Here is a 26287-nt window from a genome sequence, read left to right as displayed (position 1 = left end):
CCACAGCAGACCCGAAACCTTACCTTTGTTAGGCCCACTGTAAGAAAAACTACTCCTAAAATTTCATTTTCGGTCGCCACCTCTGATGGAGCAATTTTGAAATTTTTTAACTTTTTTCCTTTATTTACTTTTAGTCCTGACACTGCTTTTGAATGGCTGTAATTTTTTTTATTTGAATTTACTTCGCAACAACATGGAAGCAAACTCGGACTGAGCAAGTGGCAGCTATCTTTACTTCTGAAAAACTTGTTACTCTAATTTTGAATTAGCAGGCAAAGCAAATTTAAATTTGTAGCAAAATTAATGTTATTCAATGGAATGTAGTTTATTTTGTTGAACAAAACGACCACATTTAAAGATGGTGTTATCAACCAAAGCAATTTCTTCGCTTGAAAGTCCCCCTCTTTCTACTATGAAGCAGTTCATAATAGTAATGAATTTACCTATCGTACCGTTTACTCAAATATTAAACAAATAAACAATTTAACTTTCAAACCGTGATTACACAACAAATATGACCAGGAAACAGGACTGGTGATGGCTTGGGGCAGAAATTTTCAGAGAATAAGTTTGCACAACTTCAATTTTTTCACTTCAAAGTAAGTTGACTGAAACCCCTCACACGTTCTGCGATCAAACAAACAAGTCCATAGAATTACTGCTTGCCTTGAGTTGCGTGCTGGAGGGCTCATAGTACTGTTTGTACAACAATTTCGGTCGGCTCTTCACGTCCCCAGTGATGGACTTCCTTATTGATAGCCACGTCACAAGCAGCAGCCATCTTTACTCGTCGGAGGGTCGGCCGAATTCCCTTATAAAATTATTCGGATAATCTTGCTTTCCAATTTGCTACATACTCTAGACGACTTTGGGGCATAAAAGCCGCTGCCATCCGAATATTTGGTTGCACTTTTTCACAACTTTAGCACCAAATAAGCCACACCTTAGCGGACCTATCGCAGCCCGATACACACGCTGTGAAGGCTCCCACGCAACTGCCTTTCTTTCCATCGTCTTCTCACTTGGCGCTCCTTTCGCCAAAGTCACCTCCACAATTGGTCTCGTAAAACACTTTGTACTTCTCCTCATCTTATTCTACACATTTGTTTATTATATTAACCATGAAAATTTGTCGTAAGGTGGTTACAGCTATTCGAATTTTTTAATTAAATGGCAATAACATTTTCCTTATCGTTGATTATCAATTCATTTACATCAAAGAGCTTTGCATACAAACATAATACTTTTACACATTCATTTGCTGACTCCCTTTACATCTCTCTGTAAAATCTAAGGCCGGCCGAAGTGGCCGTGCGGTTAAAGGCGCTGCAGTCTGGAACCGCAAGACCTCTACGGTCGCAGGTTCGAATCCTGCCTCGGGCATGGATGTTTGTGATGTCCTTAGGTTAGTTAGGTTTAACTAGTTCTAAGTTCTAGGGGACTAATGACCTCAGCAGTTGAGTCCCATAGTGCTCAGAGCCATTTGCACCATTTTTGTAAAATCTAATATCGATATTTCAGCGTACCAGTACCCTAAAACAATGTTAAGAGATATTTCAAAAAAATATGTAATTCTTAACGGTGACATCACACTCAGAAGTTATCGATAGTGAAATGATAATCGCCAGGTGTTAAGCATGAACTCTATCCAGGCATCCACAGACGTGATTGTCTCACCAATATGCCACAAATGCAAGGAGAGCAAGCGTCATGCTCCCCACCCAGGTGATCCTTTACGGAAACCGAAAGTACACTGACCTTAGATGACTGTCGAAAAACTTGTGTCACATTATATCTCCGCAAACTACGACCAATACACATAGAAATGGTCCCAATGTAGGTCAAAAAGGCCATATAATTTGGTGCTACCTCGGTATTATCACCACTCACCGGGAGTGCACATGGCCAAGAGCGCTATGCAGGTCTGATCTGTCATTCACTGTAACCAACCTGACGAAGAGTGATTTCGAGATTGATTAGCTCAGCTGAAAAACTCTCATGTCTGAGATTGCATGCGTCCTGTGAATCAAGGTGTGAAGTATCCTTTCTGGTTGAGGCAGATGGTGACAGCTGTCAGCCTACAGATACAAGATTAAGCTAGTACGCTTCCAATCATCAGAATGACCCAACGTACCATATACCTTCCTCTGACTAACACATCAAGAAAGGGAAGACAGCCATCCTTCTCCGCCGGCCGCGGTGGTCTAGCGGTTCTGGCGCTGGAGTCCGGAACCGCGAGACTGCTACGGTCGCAGGTTCGAATCCTGCCTCGGGCATGGGTGTGTGTGATGTCCTTAGGTTAGTTAGGTTTAAGTAGTTCTAAGTTCTAGGGGACTTATGACCTAAGATGTTGAGTCCCATAGTGCGCAGAGCCATTTGAACCATCCTTCTCCATAAGCATCAAAGGACGAATAATCGTGTTGAGTGAATTGAAGTGCTCTAAAAAGTTGCTGAAATTTTCACTTCCACGAGGTCAAATCACAAAAATGTCGTCTACATGTCTGAAAAGAAAGGCAGGTTTCCTTTGTTGTTAACCGTCATGGTAGAGAAAAATTTTAGCGACGTTTTAGAGAGCATGAATTCAATCCACCCGAATATTCCGCTCTTGATGGAGATGGGAAAGGGTGGCTTTGTACCCTTACTTGATGTGTTGGTCACAAGGAAAGTGGGTTGTGCGATAGGTCATGCTGAAGGTAGGCAGCCGACTAGCTTTGACTTGTATCTGTAGGCTGACAGTTGTCACCAAGTTGCTCAAGGTGAAGCGACGCTTCTTACCTTAGTTCATAGGGCTATTGTATCCCAGACTCTGAGAGTATGTCAGCTGAGTTAGCGCATCTCGAGGTCACCTTTTGTCAGAATGGTTCTAGTGTAAGACATATCAGACGTGCATTGCGTTTTCGGCCAACTATGCATCAGGTGAGTTATGATGACACCGAGTTAGTATCAAAATCTACGATAATTTTGCCTTACGTGGGAAACATTTCTGTCAGTATTGATCGTATTTTGCGGAGATCTGGTGGGAAGCTCGTCATTGGATCGCCATGTTAAACCAGTGTCCCTTTAGGATTTGTAGAGGATGATCATGGTTTGCGAAAGGTGGGTGTCTTCCGTATTCCTTGTAGTTGAAGTCATCCTTTATTGGTAAGTCGATGAGGACAATTGAGGGCCGGCGTACTGAGCATAAGTGGCACACGATTACAACAGGAGAGCAAACCCGCCATTGGAGAACTTTGTCTTTGGAACTGTTATCCTATGAAGCATAACAGTACGAAGATTCCAATTGTTGTTGAAACGTCCCTTTTGAACAATTCTACATGACTGTGCTTAAACTGACACACAATATTTAGTTAGCGCAACGCAATCTGACTTTCAAAATTCCCTACAAAAGAATGGCCCTGACTAACATTAAACTATACCTTTCACAAACCACTTACCTCACAAAAATCTTCGCTGCTCAAGCTACTGCAATACAGCTTGTGCCACTACTGCCAGCTAAATAAAAGATTCAAACTATGGAAGGCACTAACTACTGATAGGGATAGTTAGCAAATGAAACATATTAATAGAGAACAAACAATGTATTTACCTTGATATCATCATATATAAATATAGCAGTTCATGACAAATTTCAAAACTCCGCCATCTCTCTCCCCACATCCACCACTGCTGGCGGCTCACCTCCAACTGCGCAACGCTACGCGCTGTTCACATCCAGCTGCCGCTGCCCAACACTACAATGGCGAGTATTACAACAATGCAAAGCAGCCACAGACTGCACACAGCACAGCCAGTGATTTTCATACAGAGGTGGCGTTACCAATTAAAAAACCTAAACAGCCTACTTACATTGTATGTTCTTAAGGAAGCTGTTGAAATTGAAGTAGCAAGACACATCATTAATAGGCATGCTGATTTTTGTTTAAAATTTGCATGGAATCCGGCTCTGTCGCTTTTCATAAAACAACGTGACAGAGCTTACGCTTCTCACCGTTGGTTTTTAATAATCGTTATAGATAATTTCTGACGTCGCTAACTTTTGGTTGTAATAGCCCGAGTGATTACAGTGTCTCTACGCCTTTGTTTGTATGTGTGTGTGTGTTATCATTACGACGTTTCTGTGAAAATCAAGGCATTACGTTAAGTTGCTTAGCGCTTACTTGCTGCAGTTTTGCGTTGAAAACGGCATGTTGTGCTCCTGTCGAAATATTGTCGTTTCTCGACGACGTCTCCCGGCTGTATTCCAGTTAATCCAGTATGTCCTGTGTTGTGCAAGTGTTTCTAATACCCTTTGTCGTTTTGCGTATTAGCCCCTCAGCTGCTTTCGCTATTTCATCTCACAAAGCTACTCATAATACACAGATCATTGACTGCACTTTTTGTATCAACAGTACGACTAACCTCATAGTTAAACTGCATTAGTTTTACCTTAACTGTCTGATTCAAGAAGCACTGCTTCGTTGCTAATCTTATTCTGCCCGTCAGGCACAGGGTAAATACACGAGAACTGAACTCTATTATTTGTACTACTAGTTTTATTCGCAATTCTTTCTACTTCACTGGCATTATTAACTTCCGTATACTATGGCATGACGTATGTTAATAAACTCACTTTGCTTATAATTAGGTTCACTAATTTCATACACTGACTGTTCACTGTAGCATGCATTCCCTTCTCGTTGTTCATTACAGCTGTTCCCGCCGTCACAAGTGTCAGCTTCTTCACTTATGCTACCGTTCACTTTACTATGATACTTAGTGAAATTCCCGCCCAACACTTTTGTTTATGGTGAAAAATTTTAGTTTAGCTTCACTACAACTTTATGTTTCGCACAATTGGTTTCATTTGGCGAAATCTCATCTGGCGCAGTATCATATTTTTATTCAGTCTTCTGTCGCTTCATTTGAAAGGTGCAGGTCAGATCCGCTGTCTACGGCGTTTCCATTTTAATCGACTGCGCCATTCTCATCAGGAGCGACATATTCTACGTTTTGATTCTTTTTATTTACCATTAAATCATCTTTTTTACTCTCACCATTCATAGTTGTCCCAACATGATCATGCATTCATTTGTGGCTACTTCCGAACTTCCCTGAAATCACTGGTAAGGGAATTAAGTATTTCAGATTCCTCTTTAGTTTCTCTTCCCTCCGGGAAATGTTTTTGCCCTTGTAAATGAATATAAATCATTGTCCTTGTATTGATATTCTCGTATAGTTTAAAGGTTTTTACCGTTCAGATTCTCGATAGTAATTTCAAGCCTCATATTATACAAAGAAAGGAATATAGGGGAGTAACCAAACTCAAGTTTGATCCCCTTAACTTCCTCGGTGATACTAAAGATGATATGCTAACTATAACATTCACTCAGAGAGCGAATTACGTGTGAGGTACCTAACTGCTTTCTCTAGAGCTCTAATAATTTAACCAACATACAGACTTCTAATACTGTCGCAGGTCGCTGATTAGTAGTCCGGAGGCTGTTATCAACCATAATCGAGGAGCTGGTGTCACGTAATTAAGTAGTTCGTTCAATTCTTTTACAGGAATACTACTCGTATTTCCTTTTGCGGGATGGTATAATCTACAAGTCACAAACATTATTCTCTTCGTTTTACCAATTCGCAAGTTATTGTCTTATTTACGAAATTTATCTTGCGACCCAATAAACCGATTACATGTTATGTATTCTGAAACTGTGTTAGACTCATTATTAGTGCACAGAAATAAGATTTAAATGACCGCACGAGGCAACATGTCCGTGTCCCATGACTAACCCCCAAATTTCCTTAACATTTTACTGAATTGTGCGTGAAAATGAAATATAATTGTCCGCATCCAACAGCACGTCATTGTATCATGACTGCACATTTGATCTGTTTAGACGGGGCCATAACTTCGCTTGAGTGCCCGAAGAGCGTTGTTTGTCTTTCCGTTTAGCTTTTGTTTTCAGTTACGCTTGTAATTATGAACTTCGAATGAAGTTGGCGATGGCTTCTATTTAAAGAAACTTATTCCAGAATGTTAGGTGAGTTTAATGCACCTTTCCAAAAGTTTTGGAGGAAGAAAAGTGGTGGTTTAGGGCACAGCCTTCGAATGCATCAGCCAGTCACATTGAAAGACCGCCTTTTCTTGCCATATTTACCGCAAGAGGTCACTTTCTACTACTGGTACATCACACCACTAATTATGTCTTATGCATAAAGCTGCAGCCTCCATTGCTCCCACGAAAGACTCTTGGAGGCGAGTATGATGTTGGTATGATATCACAGGGTGTGGGATGTTTCTAGTCTTGGATTTCCCATTACCGCAAAAGGTCACTTTCTACTATTGGAACATCACACCACTGATTATGTCTTATCCAGAACGCTGCAGCCTCCATTGCTCCCAGGAAAGAGTCTTGGAGGCAAGTATGATGGTGGTATGATATCGCAAGGTGTGGGATGTTTCTAGTCCTTCCCACGCCCGGGTTCCCGGGTTCGATTCCCGGCGGGGTCAGGGATTTTCTCTGCCTCGTGATGGCTGGGTGTTGTGTGCTGTCCTTAGGTTAGTTAGGTTTAAGTAGTTCTAAGTTCTAGGGGACTGATGACCATAGATGTTAAGTCCCATAGTTCTCAGAGCCATTTGAACCATTTTTTGTTTCTAGTCTTGGATTTCCCATTTGACCTCGGGCAGTCGGTCCGAATGCTCTTCTTGCACGGTAATGCAAGCCCCCACACTGCCAATCGGACTAAGCCAAATCTTCAACAATTCGGTTGAGAAACACAGCAACATGCTCCATTCAGCCAGGACCCTTCTCTGCGTGGTTTTCACTTCTTTGATGACCTGAAGAAAGAGATGTGTGGACGTCTGTTGCTGCCGGTCAAGGAAGTTCAGTCGACAATGCGCTTGTGAATCCGTCAGCGGCGGACCACATTTTACGAAACAGGAACTGTTCATCAGCTGTCACAATGATATAAACATCGCAATATGTGTGGTGACTCCTTTAGACTGGAACCATTCAAAGGTCACGTTGTTTAAGCAACATGTACACGAGACAAAGTTCATTAAGTGACATAAAAGTTCAACTTCACTAAGTATTTACAGCTCATTACAGATTATGCCACAATATGGCAACTGGTTAATAATGCGTATGTTCACACACTATTCTACTTATACATACACTTGTACAAAGTACACATGTGCTTCGTACTAAATGTAAAATGTCGAGTTACATGGACTTTCATCTACAAAACGTGGAAAATAAATTCATACATACATCATTATGGGGACAGAAACATTCAAAAACATTTTAGGAGTTGCTCATTAAGTAGTGGAGTGTTTATAGCCTTTAATTTTGGTTATCCAGGATATACTAGCAAGGAAGCACTAACATTTTCAACATTACCTATTTCAAATGGACCAGTATATAATGTTTAGCAGTTGTTGTCCTTTCTATTCACGAGAGACGATTTTGTGTGATTATTGATAAGGTCTCTGCCTCCTACATTTAATCTTTGGATCTCGATACTTCTTTGTATTCTCCAGTGACAGCGGGTCTGTCAATTTATTATGTAACTTGTAACGTGTTTGGTGAGTGGAGGGCAGGATATTGCCGTCATGTAGTAAGCTGAGCAGAATCTCTCTTTCATTTAAAATTTTTAACAGAAATTAAGTTAACCTGTCAATATACGTGATTCCTGGCTTCTGGAGCCAGCGACAGTGCAACTATGGAATAGTTCTCGGTGGTGTGCAATGAGATATGGAAAAAGACAGCTCTCAAATAGAACTCTGTATGAATAAAGTGGCCTTCTCTAATTGATACAATCCTTATAGCAACATTGCATATTTGGCAGGTAGAAATACTTTTAACACCATGGAACAGGAAAGTTTTCTGTACTGCAAGTATTTAAACAATTTATTCTAATTTTCCAATATACTTTAAAAGAAAAACTCAATCCTTGAAACTCCCATAACTGTCAGCCGACAGTAACGTAATTAAAATATTAGATGAACGATGCACTTCAAGCTGTAAATCTAGTCTGCAGTGACTCAAAAATTCACCAACTGTCACACACCACCACACTCGCAAGAACACACAATACAAGACAAAATCAATTGATAACTAACACAAATATCCACTGATCGAAAATATGACTTACAAAAATTGTTTGTTTACACATTGTAAATCTATCATGTCGCCAGAAACAAAAATTGATGGTGACGTAACATCACTGTGTAGCTTTTATCTACAGAGAACATGTAAATCTTAACTTCAGATTTGTTGGATTAGGATCGCCGTTGTGTAACTATTTGCGTATCAAGCATGACAAGCGAAAATCTTGTCTCATTAGTCTCAGCAAATCTGCTGTTATTGTGAAACAAACATCGCTCAAGGATGTGGGGACCCCATTACTTTTTCAAAGTGCGTACCGATACTTCTATTAAGTGTTCCGTCTCATACGTGAGCGATGTATGTTTCATAGTAGCAGCGGAAATGGAAAAATTAATCGGAGGCGGCTGATTTAAATTCCCTCCGCCCGTGGCGTACTCCCTCCGCCGTCCGCGCCCCGCGCCACGGTCACGCGGTGGAACAGATAGCGACGGCGTCTGAGATGACGTCGGTGTGATGGCTCTGTGCGCCGTGGTCGTCACAACTATACGTTTGCTCGATTTACTCTTGATTAACCCAATCGCTGTTTCCAAAGCCTTGCTAAGGTTATAGCCACAATCACGGTTTATGAGGTTATCATTGGCGCGAATTTCGATGCCCTGTCTAACAACGCTGTCCCAGTATCTCGACGTCTGTACCAGAAAACTCGCTGGTTCATACTCCATAGCGTGATTTTCCGACAAACAATGTTCAGCGACCCCCGACTTGCTCCGATACATCAGTCGAGTGTGCCTCTGGTGTTCACGGCATCGATCCTCGACGGTACGCATCGTCTGACCAATATACGACTTGCCATGTTGACACGGAATCTGATACACGCCGGCCTTCCTGAAACCGAGGTCATCTTTGGCGCTCCCCACCGTTGCACGAGTCTTATTCCGAGGACAAAACACAGTTCTGGTGTTTCTTCAAAATGCGGGTGGTTTTCCCCGAGAGTGCGCCTATATATGGAATAAACGCAGTGCCTGCCTCCTCCCTCGTGATTTCTTCCGACTCCACAGGTTTTGTTGTAGTGGTTCGGCGGAGAGCACGTTTAATCTGCCACTCTGAGTACCCACTTTTTCGAAATACAGTTCTCAGATGTTCCAATTCCTGGGGTAGACTCGCTGCATCAGAGATAGTGCGCTCCCTATGTACTGGAGTTTTAAGTACCCCACTCCTCTGTGAAGCGTGATGGCAGCTGTCTGCGTGCAAATAAAGATCAGTGTGCGTTGTCTTCCGAAACATTCCATGACCTATGGTGCCGTTAGCCCTTCTCTTGACCAAGACGTCAAGGAAAGGTAATATACCCTCCGTTTCAGTCTCCATAGTGAATTTGATGTTGGGGTGTATGGAGTTTAGATGTGTAAGGAAGTCAAGGAGTTTATCCATACCATGTGGCCAGATGACGAACGTGTCGTCCACGTAACGGAAAAAGCAAGTAGGTTTCCATTAGGATGACGACAGGGCTTCCTCCTCGAAGTTCTCCATGTACAAATTCGCTACCACCGGTGACAGTAGGCTACCCATGGGGACTCCCTCCATTTGTTCCTAGTATTCTTCATTAAAAAGAAAATACGTCGAAGTCAAGAAATGCCTAAAATGTTCAGTGGTCTTCTCGTCAAACTTATGACAAATCATGGTGAGTTTTGAGGTCGTTTCCTTGTTTACGAGGGTACCCTGCAAGAGTCACTTGAATTGATTAAATCTAAAAGAATCTAGGAAAGCTAAGGAATTTAACAGTTCCACACCTGTATAGATCTACTGGGTGTGATTTAAAGATGTTAAACATTAAAATATGAAGATAGGGATACTGATTTGGAAGAACAGGCAGAACCTGAAGCTGAAGGTTTTTGTCCAATCAGTACACGACATTCATCTCTAGGGCAGCAGCAACAGTCCAGTCAAAGTGAGTACGACCTATCTACATGCAAACCGTCGAAATCCAGTGTACTGGAAGATACTGACGACAGCTGACTAGAAAACACTGAAGAAGGCTGTGGCAGTCTTGGCTTCAATTCCTGTAGCATACTAGTGAGACATTATAAGGGCATTAAAAGTATAGCAAATTACCGGTTAATTGTAAATTGAGCGTCTAGTGAAAGGCAGCAGGAGATCATTTGATAGAAAACAGTACAAGCTCTGAAAGAGGATGTGGTATCACAATTAGATAGAGGGAGGTCGTGTGGATCTACTGTTCACTGTTGGCATATGCAGATCTGGGCACTAGAAGCGTATAAAATGGATGACTTGGACAATTTCAAATCTTCGAATTCCCTTATCGACAGTCTTAAAGCTAAATATCGCATGTCACTATATTTGTCACACAGAAATAGAAACAAGCCTTTAATAGTAAACGTCAGATGACACAACGGTATGTGGATGAAGTGAAGGTGTTTATGAGAGAGCAGAGTGTGGAGAGAGAAAATATTTGGAACAGTGACCAGAGCCAATTCCACTACGAAATGCCTTCACCATCAACACTGTCATGCTCTACCCACAGATACACAATTGATGTGGTATTATCAATGACAGACTGATTAGTAAATAAATTGTACATCTGTTTTGAGGTCGCAAAAGTCACTGTTGCCCGTTATGTTTCAAAGGAACTTGAAATAACCTGCCCACGATACATTCATGCGGAGGCAAGCAAAACTAGAACAAGAACCAAAGATCAACATGAAACGATTTGTAACTGTAGTCCTTTGCGAACACGCAGCAGGTGAAAAGAACATATTGTTGCATAATTGATGGTGAGGGTATATGCATCGTCCTCGTCGAGGTGCAAGTTGTCCAAGTAAAGATGTTATGCTGAAGATATTCCACTACAATGCACGAAACACTACCATCTCTTAGAGGTTACATCTTTCGCCAATATAAGCTCTACATCAGAATGATTCCTGATTATGTAAGACTTCAATATTCCAAAACACAAGCGAAGATTCACATAAGTTTGTCATTATGCACTTCGCTCTGTTATGTACAACTAACTTTCTGCAACAGAGGATGTGCATATTTTGCACTAAACTTGGTGAAAAGCCTGTTTGACACTGACATACCCACATCACCATTTAAAAATGTAATTAATGTCACGTTTGTTACTGGACTGATTGAATACGTAGATGATATTGATCATAGAAACGTGGATTTAGTGAGGTGTTGTCTTTGTTCTCGTCCGCATTGTTTTAACCACTCCAGCATCTGCAGAATGAGGATTAGTATAAGTACTATCAGGTATGTAGGATATGTGTGTTTTGAGCTATATGATTACTTTAGGCAGAGTATTTTTGCACTGTTGACTGAAAATTCTTGTTATACTGTCGTCATTGAATTACGTGTTAATATTCTTCCAGTTCCCTATTTACCTTTCACTTACATATTGTTACTTTATTTCTCTCTATTAAAATACTGCTCTTTGTAGAATGAAACGTTTTTCATGGAAATTACACAGACCACTGGTTTTTCTGTGATCAGGTGTTATTTTATACATGGTTTTGTGCGGTTCCAAAAATTCGTTGTCAAAGCTGTCCCTTGTTAGTAAGAAGTACACAAGTAGCACGTCACTTTATTTACTAATCAGGCGAAGATGAAGCATTTGAAAACTCATCATCAAAATTGATACTGAACTGTTAATAGGGATGTAGTCAAAGGAAATTTACAATTGTGACTTCATGTTCTGCAGGGGCTGCAGGAATAGAAGTGCGTGTGCTCTGTAGGAAAGGGCGTGTCTGACATCTGCTGTACCCACAATGATTAACAAGACCTCTTCAGGAGTTTTCACAGAGTTCATCTTTGTTGACATATCTGTACCCTTATTTATTACAGAGTAAGAGGTGGTTCCAGATGAGAAGCGATAGTGAGGTGCGACATACTGTCCAGAGCCCTTGAGACCACACCGGAATTTTCAGCTAGAGGAAGAGCCCGAAGTGGCTGACTCACCGCCGACGGATCAGAGTTCAAGCTGCTGTCTTCACAGATTATCATTTACATGCAATGTTTCGGGATTTTTTGTTTCCTCGTTCTTGCAACAGGTTTGCTCCCAACCGAAGTCAGTTTTACGATATAAGTTGCTACATTTTTAGTCATGAAATAAAATGATCCATCTCTGTAACCGCTACGAATCAGCTGATGATTGAAAAATTACGCAGTAGCGCAAAAATCAAAATTTATTTCAGACCACGACCGTAACATATAATCGTGAGTGCTGTCCATTAGAGACAAGGCGACAGAGGAATAAAAATCGATATCGAAGTATATTTTTGTGCAGCAGCAAGCACGTCATGAGGAAATATGGTAATCTCTTCAGAAATAGAACACAAGCTATGATATGGATGTGGTAGGATATCAGTGGCGTCTTTTTTTTAAAGCAACCATCCTGACATATTCCTTAAGCCACAAACGAAATCCTAGCGATGTTTAAAGAGAAGTAACAGAAAGAGATTTGGTATCTCTCCACTCGAAGCGAGAAAGGCTGTACCGTTCGTTATGACGATTTGTCTTCAGTACCACTTAACAGAATGTCCTCTCTGCCATGTTTACTTCCAGGTAACAGTCAAAATGTCATAAAACTGTTTTGTTTACTTGATTGTTAATGTTATTAATTTCGTCTTCTTCGTGAAGACACTGAAAAAATAGTCTTACTAACGGAGAAAATCTCTCCAAATATCTTTCTCAGACCACTGATAACAAGATAGTATACAAGTATTTGAAAGAAGCAGTAGGAACGTTAAAGGTAGCAGGATTGGTGAAACCATACAGTGATATCGTAGGTTGCTGTTTGCAAGGTCTGAACCCTGTGAAGCGATGTGAAGTGTTCTACATACTTCTTCGTTAGTCATAGGAAGAGCCAGGGGTATTGGTCTTGTTACAACCCCTTTGGGGAAGTGTAGTGCAAATGAATTTGATCATTATCTTAGCTCTGTATGGCCCACAACATCACTGTGCACGAGGTTCAAATCTATGTTACTTATAATCCGTCTTGATTGTAAAGATGTTTATTAACGTGGACGGTTTCGGTGCCTCTAGAACCACCTTCAGATCTGCAAATTTCGGTTACAGGACGCAGCATGTGAAGGTTGTTGCTTATGGATGAGTTACTCCTGTAACCGAAATTTGCAGATCTGATGGTGACCGAAACCATCCATGTGAATAAATAATTTTAGCAGTCAAGACGGATTATAAGTAACATTGTATAACCAGTGATTGTGGTATAACACCAGACATTATATCTGTTATTGCAAAATGTGAGGTTCAAAGCATTAAAAAAATTGTTTCACTTCATTTTTCTAAGGACAATGTGACATAATCTTTTCACGTGACTCTACTGTATTATAACTAATATGCCATTTACACTAAAACCCAAAACAATTAAACATTTCTCATGTTAAATACGTATGTGTACCTCTGTGAAGGTGTTAGTGAGATGTGACGCGTCGTCTCCTTCTCTATAAGTCGTTCCTTGGGTGACTTTCCCTCTACCAGAAAGGTAGGGGACAAGGTGGTAATTCGAAACAATTTACACACTTTCGCTTCTAGCCAGATGAGTACTTGATCTTTAAAATATTTTCTTATTCCTTATCCACTTCATTGTACTCCAGTTTTTTCCTGCATTACAATATTTTCTCTGCCAAATTGAAGGTTTTCCTATTTTCCAAGTCACAGCATTGTCCTTTGTTAAATTATTTCTTATTAAGGTGAACGACCGACGCAGCATTCCGTAACCGTCAATACTTTATATAGGATGTCTTTTCTAAGAGTCTTTATGTGCCTTTCTCTGGAGTTACAGCAAATATTTGCCATTTCCGTTTGGAATTGTGTAGCTAGGCTGAATCCTAACAAATAATGCAACTTGTATTTCATATGACGGCTAGTGTCTACAGAAGGCGTCGGTTTGTTACCCGTTACACACAAAACGATTTTTTGAGGAGGAGAATTTTACGTGCCAATTCGATAGAGTGCGCCCAAATTTAATCCAGTGCAATATATATGTATAACTTGGCATAATAGTCTGTAACTAAAGAATTAACCATATATTTCAAATAGAGTTAATGCATTATACGAGACTTAAACGTGTAGATCTCGAAAAAATTACAAATATTGCACAAAACACAACCTTACGTCTAAGAACAATAAAAAAATAGAAGATGGTGGAATCTGCTTAGGTAGTCTCTAGAGTACACTCCGTCATGTGATTCTAAGATTGGTAACTAAACTGTAGTATCTAGGTGCTTGAGTTCCTGGGAATACTATCCTCTTGGCACAAGAGTTTCCTCTTCAAAATGGAAAGCTCTTTAGACTGCAAGATGAACTTTATAAACGATCACTGACTTCTGTTCATATCCTTTCATCAGGATTCGAGCCGTATTGCATTAAAAGATATGCTTTATTGAGAGAAAAAAAAATTTTCCTTACGCTCCTGTGCCTAAACTGAGTTGTACTAATGCTAAAACATATTATCAGCAATTTCTAGAAAATCGCTTTAGTAGAAATTTGTCTTCGCATTGCGGATTTGACAAGTATTGCCAATAAGACGTGTGTAAAAATATCAACTCAACTGTGTTGGTGTGCCGTGGCAGTTAATTTCCGTAGACCCTGTCGTTTCGTTTCCTCGCCTCTATTAAAGTGTCACACAACGCAAAAAGAAGGAAAGGAAAAAAGAAGCTAACTAAATGACCCAGAACGGTAAAAAGTGTTATTAAATGCTGTAGTTGTAATGTTGATTATAATTAGACACTGCGAACGATAAGACGTCCTTTCAAGTACAAGGAAAGTCAATCTGCTGCTAGTTGCTGCAACCAGAGTTCACGGAACGGAAAATCAGAAGGGAACTTGACGATAACATTCGGTGATGGCATCGGGTGTCTAAACATATATAAATGAAAATATAACGCAGACATCTGTTATAGTCCTGTCGAGTACAATGAAGGCTTCTCTGTTGCTTGTTGCTGGTAAGTATTGACAGAATTTATAAACTTTCATTCACGATAAACATTTTTTCCTTACCTCAATTTTACATAATTTCTCATGTATTGATCCGTTTGAAAAGCTATTTGTACAATCGAGGAAGTACATTTTATTGCCGCAATTGGCGACGTAAAATTCGGAATGGAAAACACCTTAGAGGGTCGGGAATGTTCTAGGACGATTTTTTCATATCCTTTGCTCGTGAACAATGGTAGTTCATAGATAGTTGACGAAAGGTATTTGTGTTGCTTATATGAAAAGTATGAATGGTTTGAGAGTGAGACTCAAGCAATTACAAATATATATATCGTAGGTACAGCCTTATTAATCTTATAGGTGCACCCGTAGTAATCTTGTTAGAGTCGTGGAATATCAGTTTGACGATGAGGAGATTGAGCTTGTTCAGCATATTCGTAAAGCCCTCGAACTCACTAAACAAAAGAATCATTCTTCGTCTTCTCTGCCATCTCAGTCCTATCGATTCAAGACGGACGAGACGGACACAGCAACCTACAGACATTGTGCTTTGAGAACCATCTCTTTCGTGGATGAATTTCATTTCATTAAGACGTTTCCAATAATTCTCACACTCGCAACTGCATTTCCTGCAACCAGTTTTATGTGGTCGTTCCACTTTAGGTCTCTTCGTGCAATTACTCCTAGGTATTTCCTGGTTTTAGTGAATTTTCGCCAACAGTGTAAATGACGTGTTGTGGGTTTTTTCACGTGTTTATGCGCAGTGCAGATTTCCATATCCCTGCAGTCTTTTAACGTAACAACCTCGCTACAGACATCAATGTCGTCCGCGAAATATCTTATGGAATTTCCGTCGGTACCAAAGGATCATTTACGTAGAGGGTGTTAAAAAAAGTATTTCATGCACTGAAAGATGATTGTATGGTCGAAACAAAAAAAAACAAAAAAAAAAAAAAAGAATCCAGTAGACTTTAAAATGCATTCCTTATTTCGAATGAACACTTCTTAATCTTCGCTATTATGAAGCTTATCTCGTCTACTGTAAGCTGTTTCCGAATCGATCATCAACAGAGTGCAGTAAGCAACTGAGTAAACCAGTGGGACCACATTACATTCTTGTTGTATCATAACATATTACTCACAGATACTCTCCCGAGTATAAAACTGCACAGTCAGTAGGAACAAAGCATCTAATACGAAGATCGATGTTTACCGACAGAACTTAGGCAGTTACAAACCGATCACTATTACACAAGTGTTTTGCAGTGTACATCAACGATAGAAATGTAAAAAAAAGGGAGGCAACGAGCGGCAGCCTTCCTGTAGGACGTTGTCTGGGTGAATTTAGAAATCAGAATAAAAGGTTTCCCATCTCCAAAACGATTAAAAGCTACATTTGGTAAATAGCTAATGACACTGAATTCACGCAAATGCTGGAAACAAAGGTAATGCGGTAAATAAACAGAATGCCCCTGCGCAAAGTTAGATGTAAAAAACACGAGTAAAATAAACGCTAAAGATGTTAATTAGTAATCAAATAATTTTAATAAAAAATTTAACTGCGACTAGCAACACTGCATAGAAACTCTAATGCGTCACACAAATCACGATAATGCTGTCTCTTTGAAAATATTTAGTCGTGACCAGAAGTAATTAATTCTTTATCTGATACTATTCGAATAGTGCCGTAGAATTTTTCTTTCGGGGCAAATACCTCTTGCCAATACTAGTGTTGTGTAGAGATATATCATTTACAGGACACACCATAAAATCAGAAAAATTACTTTGGCTACAAGATAGCCAGTTTACGTTTGTCACTCAAACGTGTATTGCACTTATATCACTTTTCGTTTCAACTGATTGCTGCGTTAGCATAGCGTTGCTGCACGATATAAAGAACCGTAGCTACTACAGCTTTCTATTACAATAACCACTTGATTGAAAATGAGTGGTCAATTTAACGGATCCTTTTTTCTTTTAACTATATTCTTCACTTGACACTTTTTCGGAAGTTATGATAAGAGGATACGATTACGTTGATGGCTAACGGGTTGGGTCAGTAAAGATTGGTTTGACAAGACAATTCTAGTTTTCCAAGAAAGATACTATTATACTGGCATGCGTATACCACAATTATAAAACTACTATATGGTTCTTACTTTGCGATGAGTTGCTTGCAGTGCGATGTAATGCTTATTATGATATTCAGTATAGACAGTAGCCTCTTTTTGATTAGCAATAAGCTTGAATAAACTTGGCCCATACTGCTTTTTTCGTTAATGCTAAATATTTTCTTGGACATGTGCTACGCACATACACGTGCTCCCTCACTTATGTCTTACCTTCCCACTTATTATGACACCATTTCCCGCACAATTTGTCATTTCTGCTCCAAGACACACGTCTGTACAACAATGCACATTGTACGCAACGCACCCCTCCGCGCATTCTTACGCCTACGATATTATCGTGACATGAAATGTATGTCATGTTTCTTACAAATATAACATCCAAGCCATTGTCAGAGTATTTACTACAACTTCAAATAATTATTTGTTATTTATTCTTCCAGCATATATTACAATCTCATTTACGATGGAATTCGCAAGTACATACAGTTTCAAAAATGGTTTTAAACTTATGAAATTAAGTATCTGGAAAATACGTGTGGCACTGAGTCGTAGTTTTACAAGCTATTACATAGGGCCTGCATTTGTGATCAAAATGGAGTTTGGTATTTTCCTTGAGAAACAGCAGGCTTCAATTTTCTGGCAATTACAGGGAAAAAACTACAATGTTTTTCGTAAGCTGTTCAAAATACGCACCGGTTCTGTTAGAAATAAGGTATCCGCTGCACTTGCAATGAACTGTGAATACGGTTTACGGTATCACCAAGTACACATAGCTCTAAAAGTATGGATCTTAGAGCTCATGTCTTCCGGATATTTTGCTTGTGTTTTCATTTAAACTACCACCTCCCAGACTACGGAATACGCTGTGTATATTGTGAACAGTTATAGACATATCACAGCTTCTTTCCGACTATCACTTTTGAAAATGGTTCAAATGGCTATGAGCACTATGGGACTTAACATCTGCGGTCATCAGTCCCCTAGAACTCAGAACTACTTAAACCTAACTAACCTAAGGACATTACACACATCCATGCCCGAGGCAGGATTCGAACCTGCGACCGTAGCAGTCGCACGGTTCCGGACTGACCGCCTGAATGACGAGATGAGTGTGAACAAATACATGTGTGGGGGGAGATGTTATGAGGAAAATTAAATGATCAGACAGTACAGAGGGTAATTTAATGAAAAACTTGTTACAATTTTTGGAAAAACTGGTTACTAAACACGTGAGTGCTTAAAGAGTATTATTAATAATTGACAGTTGAAAAACAGAGGTGTTTGTTTCTTTACTTCTCTCTCTCTCTTTGTGTGTGTGTGTGTGTGTGTGTGTGTGTGTGTGTGTGTGTGTGTGTATGTTCATTTGAATTATTTCTGCAGTGAATTACCGAATAAAATCATGAATCAGGTCCAATATCCGGTATTCAAAATGGTTAAAATGGCTCTGAACACTATGGTACTAAACATCTGAGGTCATCAGCCAGTAGAACTAAGAACTACATAAATCTAATTAACTAAGGAGATCACACACATCCATGACCGAGGCAGCATTCGAAACTGCGACTGTAACAGTCGCGTGGTTCCGGACTGAAGCACCTAGATCCGCTTGGCCACCGCGGCCTGCTATCCGGTATTTTCGTACATTGTCCACTAAATAGCATTTCCGAACTGTATCGAATATTGTTCGGAATAATTCAAGGAACGAGGCTTAGATGTGGGCGACATTGCCCATACTGTGATTCCGAGTTGATGAATACCATAAGACTTTAGTTTGCTGAATCAATTTGGTTTCTTATGGAGGACACTTCCTTCCTCCAAAACGATCATTATCCGTGGGTATAAAAGGGGTTGTGCAACGACAACGAGTTAGGCATTCAATCATGTGTGCTTTTTTCGAGTCGCTTGGAATGCTTTGCCGCTCTTTCGACCTACGATTAACTTCTGCTGGAAGGGGAGAAAGTTGTGTATAGGATCTTGAAGACATTTTCTCACATCCAGATACCTTTCCACTACAGAGTGATATTAGTTGATATTGCTCTATCAAATACGTGAATGTTGACTAGGTGGGTCTTTTGAGACAATTCAACGAAACCTAATTCTGTGGCGAATCAGTTTCAGAAAAGCGAAATCAGTACTTCGACCTCCTCTCCTTGATTTGTGGCGAGGGCGACAGTACGGTCAAAGAGTGACTTAATAAGTGAAGTAGATGTATATACTGTAACAATACATGTTAAGATTTTTTGTCAGATTGGTTAGTGACTGTGTAATTTAAATGTCATGGCTGGTTTCGGGATTTGCTTTTAACAAAGCTCCGAAGTCTTTTAAACGTGTATGAAGCTCTTATTGTTTTGACAGAAACTTAGTAACGTATCATTCGAACTGTGGCGGGCCTTTGCATTTCTATGGAACCTTTTTCGGCACATACAGGTCTAAGATGCCGTTTGCAAATACTCTTAGAATTTACCATTTTGTGCTTCACACCCCCATCATTCAAGGAGCTGAACATTCGATCTTGACAGTTAAAATACACTGCAGCTAAATTGCTGATATTTCCGCTGAGCTCGAATGCTTTCCTATCTTCATTAACATTCTTTTGACACCAGAAGCCGTTGAATTTGTATCAGCCCAATGATAATAAATGATTCGCGAACTTTGATCTTTTCGCAGAACATGTAAGAGATTTCCCTATTAGTCGCTTCTGTAACTAAAATGCTGGAGGTACTTGTCAGAAATGGAATGAAATGAGCTTATGGAATTTGTCAGAAATATTGTCCAGAACGGTCTCATACAAAACCAGCCAATGGCACCAGTTTTAATCGAATAGCTCTTTCATTTAATAGCTATATGCATTTTGAGAGTTAGTGACTGGTGTTGCAATCCTTTTACACTTGAGAAGTAAAGAAGCATAAGGCTAAGATGTGATACATACTGCAATGCGCACACAACACCTCTTGTAGGAATGGTCAAAAGAGGACTCCAGCTTTATTTAAGGAACAAAAAAGATACAGCATTAATTACGTTTTGCTAGCTTAGGACAATAGTTTCCGCATTTTTTTCACTCTTCTGTGTTGTAGCAACAAAATTTTTGGATCGTTTGTGTGCGTGTGTGATATTAAACGATTTTTCCCATGAGGTCCCCTGTTTACGTTCTCACTGCAACTAAAAAGACAGAAAATATAAATCTTGCAATGTAGGTTCTGCTATTCTAGGAAAATATTTTTGGAACATCTTCTTACGCATATCATTCCGCCTTCACAATATAGAGACTGACTCGTGCTTAACACTGCATTCACAGTGTTTGTTTCTGTATATTGAATTGTAACATAAGACGTCACGTTCTCCGTTGCCTCTATGAAGTGTTAGGTGTGTTGATAGATAATTTTTCTCATGCGTCACATTTCAAATGTTTCTTTAAATAGTATAGGAGGGGCTTACAAACGTAAGACGTATTGCAATAATGAACAGCAATGTAAAATGCGCTACTAATCACTAACTAAACAAACTACTATCCAAGGGGATTAAAGAAAGGTAAAAGATAAGTACGAGCAGGCAAATAAAAAACAATGTTAAACAATACGTAATATGAACAAATAAAACAGAGGGAGAATCATGTAACAATTAGAAAGCAAAATAGGGGCCATATAATAAACGCTATGGAAGAAAGCGAGTACAATGAAAAAACTCTTATATTCTTTACAGATAACTACGTAGTGAAACTGGCAACAAGTATCCAACAAATCAATTGCATAATAAAAAACCAAACTGCAATTACTGGAAACACATTTCTAGATCACAGAGTATAAAGAGAAGTACAAGAGCCCTGAAGTTACCATATTGAGATCTCATTCCAAAGAACAGACGGAAACATATCCAGTCATGTTAAGAGCAAACTACAGATCCAACAGCGAGAGGATGCATTGTCTTCTTGGTAGATGCCACTGTGCCGAAGAACATTAAGCTCTATGGAGGGGTAGACAGGGTCCCAAAGCACAAACGCATACTAGTTTAGATCAATTATGTCGTCTATTATGAAGAATCACCGACACGAATACATTCCCAGACCATAACACTCCCTCACTCATTGCAGGTTCTTTGCATTGAGACGTTTCACACCGTACGCGCCACCCGCCTTATACCCGATCGAGCATAAAACGTTTTTCGCCTAAAACGGCCATTCAAAACAGGTCCAGTTCAGGTATTGGAGTGAATATTGAAGGCTTCGTCGCCGATGAAAAGCGTGAGCGTTCGAATCTGGGACCTGCTGTGGACGCCAGTAAACAGCAATCTTCGCTTAATGATTGTTGAGCAGACACTGTTGGTAACCCCTTGGTTCACCTGGGGCGTCTTTTCCTCGACTGTTGCATGCCTGTTCATCCGTACACATCTGCGCAGCTGTCTTTCACTCCTGTCATCTATGGGCCATGCTGCCCCACTGGTCATGGCGTCGATTTTGAATCGTGCAGTTTTGCCATGCACAGTACACTTTCAGCAGGCCGACACGTGAACAGTTTAAAAACTGAAGCGTGCATCCACCCTTGGTCCGAAAGGCAATAATCATACCCATTTGGACGTCAGATAAATAACTTCTTTTTGTTTTATGACAACGATTCTACTGTCCCCCGCGGCTCCCTGACGCGCTTTATATAGCTTCCACTGTTAGTGTTGCACCCTACCGTCATTGAGTGGTTATCTCGTGCTGATGCCGAACAAAGGCGGTGGTCACATTTCTGTGACAGATCCATGTATGTACTAGTATCTTGGACTTAACGTAGATAGTGAAAGATCTCTGATGCCTCCGTCATAGAATATGCGGGCTGTTTGATGTCAGAACCAATGAAGAGCCCAGCTTTTTCAGCCAAATATCTGGCTAACTTTTAGTGGGGCAGAACCTTACTAGAAAGGGAAACATTTCCAAACATAAGTGAGGAAAGTACTAATATTGTCAATCTATTTGTGAGATAATATCAATCCAACAAGAGCTTGAAAGACAACTGCATTTGTATATTGGAGCTAGAAATTAACTGCGAGAACTTGTCCGACATGAACGTAGTGTCTATATCACTGTTGATTCTTTCTTTTTTATTTTCTGGGACATGCGGACTGTTCAACAAATGACCAATCTTTCTGTTATATACATCATAGCTAATTACCGTGTGGGGTGTTAGGCGGACAGATTGGATTCCATTACCAACCTTATGGGTAGCGATTTCCAGTTACAGCATTTAGCTTATAGCCAGGAGAGTATTTAGCATTATTCAATGAAAGTATGTAATTTTAGTAGGGTACTATCAGTACAAGGGATAAATTACTCGGGGCAATCGTAGTACTGCACTTATGCCATTGTTGCTCCCAGCTGGAGTGGCAAGAGTATTCAGCTTTCGTCGAACGGATTTCAACTATCAGGTTAGGCACTTACCACATTTGAGCGCTCTTTGGATTATTGGGTTGATATTGTAGGGTCGAGCGGTGCATGCCTGCTTTCTTACCACGTCGAAAAATTACCTTTGCCCAAATTTTAGCGAAGCATCACCGAGTAAAGCGAATGCAAGCAAATACAAGACGCATTAAAATAAGTATTTAAAAGTGGTAAAAAATGTTAGTCTCCTGGAAAATTGTTGTAGCAAACGTCAAGATGCTAATTCTACAATAAACTGATATTTTTTCGGACAGTGAAATAACTCAAATTGTCTTCCTACGATTATTGCTTGAGAATGAAACGAAGTAACAAAGACTATCAAATGCAATAAAGTTTGCGGGATTGTGTATATTAGTGTTAGTAATTTCCAATTTATTTATTAAGCTGGGACAGTCAGTAAAAACGTCCCCTGTCATCGATTAAACACAAAATATTCCCCAGTTCGTAAATAATTACGGTTCACTATAGAGTTCAACGTATCAGAATTCACGTAAACATGAGTAAATATTATAATTTAATGATAATTAATAATAATTACAAATTATTGGTGAAATTTCCGTCCTACCTGTTGTATTTTCACCCAAGTGTGCATGCTCTCGTATTGCGATGCAGTACGTCTTCATATATTCTTCATAAATGTCACAAATATCCGGTATTCCCTTACTGTAGCTTCACTGAATGTAGTCACATGGTTTTCATGTACGTCGAAAAGACTGTCAAACTCAGAGTCACACTATGAGACAAAATCAGTATCATTACCAAACGGTGGAGATATGTTAGCAAGTGGAAGGGTTCGTGGTAGGGGTCAGTAGAGTTGCACTATACCTCAGTTTTGTCACGCTAGCAGACGGTGCACATATAGCATACAGTAGTGTCGAAGTCGTAAGTGGGAGAGTTGCACTAACAGCCATGAGACGAAATAGCGATCTGTAATTACGTTCATCGATTTTTGCAGCACTGCTAGCAGTGGCGGAGGTCCACGGACAACCAGAAGAGTCGACCACCGCCAGCATCGGAAATGAGGAACTAAGCATCGGCAATATCACGGCTGAGAGTAGATTTCTGGGGAGGTCGTCTTACACAGAAGATGACGATGATACCATTTGTGTCGCAGCAGACAACAAGTTCTACTTGTATGCTAATTCGCTGAAGCTGTATTCTTGCTACAACCAGCTACCGAAAGGTAAGTTAATTCAAATACCTCTATATTCTGTGCATTTTTGACAATATAACACCAGCTTGTTTTGCATCATATTTTGCCAACGATTCTTCCTTCAATGTGAAGACATGAATGAAACCAAATTATCAAGGATCAGTAACTACCCTTACCTCACCGAAATTACGAAATTGCAACTTTTCATGATTCTCCACCAAAACCATTCAGAGCAATTTGCTGTGCATATTTAGTCTACCTTTTACACTAACTTTCTTTTCCGGTAAGACTGCTGCATGTTTTTAACTTCTACACACCTTTGAATTCTTTTACGGGGATTATGTCATGTAACGCGACATCAAGTTCGAATTGGGCTACAATTTCAAAATTTTACGAAAAGATATTTGAACAGGTGACGTAAGCTGCCAAAAGTGCCGCGGTCCATAGCGTGTAGTTAATTTTCACAGTGAATGTATTGGCAGCGTTGTACACACATATACTAAGTTAAACACTATAAATCGATAGGGAACGTACACTTTTCATCGTTCTCTGTAGAAGGCCGAAAAGTGGTTTTGTGTGTACAAACAATACCCGTCATACGCTTAGGAACAAGTAGAAATAGGCTTCTAACTTTAGAAAAGTTTAAAATTTAGCGACGCGTTGACGTAGTGACGAAGAAGTAGGTGAATTGGGCAATGATAAGTGAGCGTTCTAGATTACATCTTATCGGAAACATAATGCTAGCATTAAATTAGGGCACACACTTATTCAGTCAGTTACATATCTACAATGTAATATCAGATCGAAATATGCTACTTACGGACGATGAAAAATGTACTAGTTATTAACCGTATAACGATTGCAAAAAATGTCCGAAATTTCAGGCATTTATAAATAGCAGCATACCTCACATTATAATTAGTAGTCAGTAAAGGCCGTAAAAAGAACCTGGTAAAAGCACGTTACTTAGGCGACACTAAAGTATCTCGAAAAAAGGATAGGGAAGTGGCGTTGTCGTAGTACTACTTAAGATTTCCACTGAATTAGAAATTATGCCTGCATGCATGTTGGTTACCACGGGAGTAGCGGTTACATGAAAGTTAAATAATGAATTTGTAGACGGAAATGTCTAGAAAAAAAGCGGGAAATTCTAAATGTATAGTAAGTTTGTTACTATACAACCACGACATTATTTAGCTTGGCTTTTCGTGGCCACTGTTGTAGGCAGGCTGATACATTGCAGCCATCAGGAACAGTGGTCAAGGAAAATGCACCTTCTATCGAAGCTTTCGGGAGAGCTGTACTTATTTTGTGAAATTATTCATCGTGTCCTAGCAAAATATCACTATTAAAACTCACGTTGAACCGATCGAAACACCCCAGTCCCAGGTGCAATACTATTGCGGACGATTAATAAACAGAAGGTTGCTTCGCATCTCGCACAAAGCTGAAGTCCGTAACTTCACAGAGATCGTGCAGAGTCACATTGGCGCAATTTCAAGAGAATAATTTTTCAAACTCTAACAAAATGTGGATCTTCTAGAGTTGTGGAAAATGAAAGGTCTCACCTCTACAAACTTTTGGTCTCTCTCAAAACAATTAACAATTTGGTCATCTTGCGCTCTCCACACCCTTCATCCTGAGTGATGGATAACGGTACCGGATTCATTCAGTGTTTCTACAGGGTGATATTTTCCAACGTGTTGGATCGATGTGCCGATGAGGAACAAATAAGGTCTAAAGAACTTTTGTCCGGAACTGCTTTCCGCTGTTTCCTTGCAAATGATCGTTTTTCAATTATACGTTGTTACAGAGAATGCGAACTAATACGCGCTGTACCAGGCAGCCACTGTTACAGTATGTGCTGAACATTGTTTACATGTGCCATCAACGCATGCATGTACGCGCCGTAGCATGTTCTGTCTCACAAGTTGTCATCGGCCAGGTCGCATCCGAACAGTGTCAAAGGCAGTATGAATACGCTGGTCCAGTGCCTCCATGTCTGGAATGGGCTGTGTATACATTATACTCTTGAGATGGTCATTTGCCTCTCCGTAAGTAAATACCATGTCCGCCTTCTCTCGATTCGAATACGGAACCATTGTGTATAACGCCGTATCACGTCCACCATAAGGTGAAAGTGAATCGGACATAAAATTACTAATTACTGTTGCATGAGAGGGTGCTATCTCACGACGTATGAAGAACAGTACCGCCCTTTAGGAGGAAACCATGCATATGGTAACTGTGGCTACGTGGTACAGCTATTACTAGACCGCAGTCTCTGCAACAATGTACGATTCAACAAAAGGGCTCTAGCTTGGAAACCATGCATATCCGAAAATAAATTCATTGGAATTTTCTGTTCCCTAATCTTCTATTCGATGAATCCACGATGGAAGAAATCACTCATTATAATTCCATACACGTGTATGTTCGTTATATTTCACCGTGCCATCACATTTTAACATGAATCATGTATTTAGTTTAATGCAGGTCGACTTGTATTCGACGTACT

At 40.0% G+C, this 26287-nt stretch overlaps 2 protein-coding genes across 11 annotated transcripts in view; both read left to right on the top strand.

Moving 5' to 3' along the window:
* LOC126457690 (uncharacterized) overlaps window positions 1-26287 on the top strand; it is a 358927-nt gene that overhangs the window by 18112 nt on the left and 314528 nt on the right. For 5 of the 10 annotated variants that reach the window (XM_050094204.1, XM_050094206.1, XM_050094205.1 and 2 more), the window contains exons 1-2: window positions 14921-15076; window positions 23572-23799. The exons of 2 other annotated variants lie outside the window; for them this stretch is intronic. In XM_050094204.1, the coding sequence (XP_049950161.1) occupies window positions 15049-15076; window positions 23572-23799 (256 nt within the window). In that variant the 5' untranslated portion in view covers window positions 14921-15048. Of the gene's footprint in view, window positions 1-14920; window positions 15077-23571; window positions 23800-26287 lie in introns of those variants that run through there. 3 more of the 10 variants (XM_050094210.1, XM_050094207.1, XM_050094200.1) reach the window with 3 other exon arrangements.
* The window catches only part of LOC126457692 (uncharacterized), a 92795-nt gene that overhangs the window by 62681 nt on the left and 3827 nt on the right, over window positions 1-26287 (top strand). The window lies entirely within an intron of this gene.

Source organism: Schistocerca serialis, chromosome 2 (genome assembly GCF_023864345.2).
Source record: "Schistocerca serialis cubense isolate TAMUIC-IGC-003099 chromosome 2, iqSchSeri2.2, whole genome shotgun sequence".
Taxonomy (NCBI): Eukaryota; Metazoa; Arthropoda; class Insecta; order Orthoptera; family Acrididae; genus Schistocerca; species Schistocerca serialis.
The sequence above is the reverse complement of the archived record's forward strand: the minus strand, read 5'-3'. Positions and strand labels throughout refer to the sequence as shown.